This window comes from Acanthisitta chloris, unplaced genomic scaffold (assembly GCF_000695815.1).
Source record: "Acanthisitta chloris isolate BGI_N310 unplaced genomic scaffold, ASM69581v1 scaffold7187, whole genome shotgun sequence".
In the NCBI taxonomy this organism is placed as follows: domain Eukaryota; kingdom Metazoa; phylum Chordata; class Aves; order Passeriformes; family Acanthisittidae; genus Acanthisitta; species Acanthisitta chloris.
Window position 1 is genome coordinate 19,581 of NW_008683090.1, and position 2,511 is coordinate 22,091.

At 41.1% G+C, this 2,511-nt stretch overlaps 1 protein-coding gene across 1 annotated transcript in view; it reads left to right on the forward strand.

The window, feature by feature from the left end:
* The window catches only part of CDCP1 (CUB domain containing protein 1), a gene marked incomplete at its 5' end in the record, with an annotated part of 11,652 nt that overhangs the window by 6,784 nt on the left and 2,357 nt on the right, over positions 1–2,511 (forward strand). Inside the window, 2 exons of the mRNA XM_009078775.1 lie at positions 295–672; positions 1,381–1,746. Coding sequence (XP_009077023.1) covers positions 295–672; positions 1,381–1,746 — 744 coding nt within the window. The remainder of the gene's footprint in view (positions 1–294; positions 673–1,380; positions 1,747–2,511) is intronic.

Sequence of the window (2,511 nt, forward strand, 5' to 3'; positions counted from 1 at the left end):
ACTTTGACTAATTTGCATCAGTGTCCCAGTGAGTAAGTGATGTAGCAAAAAAGCTATCTTGAGTGAGAGATTTTGAATACGTTTGTATCTGTTTGTTTGTTTGGTGTCCTGAACCCTTTTAAGGAAAGCTCTTTAAATAGAAATAATACATGTTTGGGTAAAGTTTACCAAAGATATTTTTTCACATAGATGCTTATCTGGGTCTGTAACACAAAACTGACAGTACTCTGTATGTGCCTTGATATTTCCTCTTCAAGAAATTCACAACCCTTGGGACTTGTTTTGTGATTGCAGGCTGTGTCAATCTTCAGTGGTGTCAGAGGAAGATCTATTCCCTTTCGGTGCCGCAGGCTATTACCCAATTGCCAATTCGACTGCACAAGTTTGTTTGGAAGCTCTTGGCTCCTGAGCTGATCAATGTAGAAATTGCATCTCCATCCCTGAAACTTCAGCAACATGTCCCAGAGCAGAGGTGCAACACGAGCTACAGCTACAGCATTGTTAGTGCCACCCCAGAGACAGAGCTGAATGTTGGTGTATTCTGTCCTGGTGGATCCATTGAAAAGATTCAGATGAGGAATAATATTACCATATCCTTAAAAACATTTGGTAAAGGATTCATCAATGAGTCTAACCAGGATTTAAAAATGTCTTTTGTGCCACATATTAAAGGTAAGGTTGTGGGTTTTGTACTACTTTGTTGTACAGTGATAGATCTCTCAATATGCTCATTAAAGCACATACGGATAAACAGAAATTAAGAGTTCGATTCTTAGGAGTCTAGTCCTGCGGGAGTTCACGTACAAAGAGGTGATGTCATTATCTTTGTAAATGTCTCGTGACTGTCTTTATTATTTACAGAAGTGATTCTTTTATACACACCTATTATAAGCATCCACTTATCATTGGTTAACTACTATTATTAGACCACCTTACACACAATATAATCAGTTATTAACATAGCAATCATACAATGCTTAACCATTATTCTCCACCCCTATCTTCAGCTCCTGCATCCCACAGCCAGGAGCTGCTTATCTTGCTACCATCTTCCTCACATTCCAGCCGCAGCAGCGTCCTTGAACAGCTTAGCTTGCAGCTTGCTCAGGCCCTGCTAGCAAGGCTGGACTGCTCACATGTCCATTAGCAATCAGAAGTTCTCCCACATAGTCCTGGAGCCATTGCTAGAATCAGTCTTTATCTGAACCAGTGAGGTTATTTATTCCTGGAAGAAAGAAGGAACTTTGTACTCCAGGTGGTGGATAGCTGGTTGTGGGAAATTCTGCACATATGTCTATATTTATGGTGTTAATTACTGATGTGGGAGGGGATGATAATTATCAAAACTAAGTTTTCATTTATTCTTTTCCTTTACTACAGATGAGTGTAGCTTCACTGTGAGTCCAAATCCAAAAGCTAAAGTTTACTTGCAGACTCCCAACTGGCCTTATGGTCTGCCTCTTTATGTTTCCATATCCTGGTATGTCATTGTGCCCAGCAAGCAGACTGCCCGGCTTGGGTTCTCCAAGGACCGCATGGACATTGTGTGTGAGACAGGCCATGCCTATGTCAACATGAAGGAAGAGACTTTGGGAGCAGAGGAGACTGTGCGCCGTGAGGATGAGCTTCTGCCCAAGCCCCGAAATATGTATCACAACTTCTGGATGAATGTCTCCAACTGTAAACCTGTGGATAAGACGCAGCTGACTTTGCAGTTCTGGGTGACTTTTGCTGACAAGCAGATAGGTCAGTCCTGTAAGGTTATGGTGGTTTGTTTTCTGCTTGTTTCCTTGCTTTCCCTTGGGGTAGCAATAATGGATAGTGGTTCTCCTTGGGTGGGGGATTTATGAGATCCCTGCCTTTGAAAATGTCTGTTCCTCAAAAACTTCTCAGTGTTTCAGCTGGACACTTCCAGGAGCTGGGGAGGAAGGAGAGGTTTTAATGTGGTGGGTGTTTTTAGGAGGGGGTGGTGCTTCTGGGTTTTATTGACATGGGATTGCAGGGATTGGGGGTAGTAAGACTAGATTTCATTTTTTAAAAATTTAATTTAGCTTTTTTAATTGGAGATAAGACAGAATGTATAAGAGGATGAAGTGATGTTTTTTCCTCCCAAGGTCACATACCTGGTGAACAGCTTGGGATTTGATTATGCAAACTTATTCATCCAGGTAGTCCTCACTTCATGTTTGCAGTTGAATTAGTCTCAGTGTTCACATGAGCAAGAAATCATCACTAGGACAGGTCTGACCATTTGGTGGAGAGTGGGCCCTGAAGACTAACAGCAAAATCTATCTTCTTGTTCTCTTTCATCTCCCTGAAACATAAAAAGTTTTAAAAAAGAAGGGGGAGGGGATATTTTATGGGTAGGCTTTGCTTATGGAAATTTGCTTCACATTTGTATTTCCTCTTTACCTGGGGGAGATTGCTGTTTGGAGGAGTATTGGATACATAGACTAGGACTGAAACAGTATCAAATTGATTCCTAACTTTTTCTTTTTCTTTTTTTTTTTT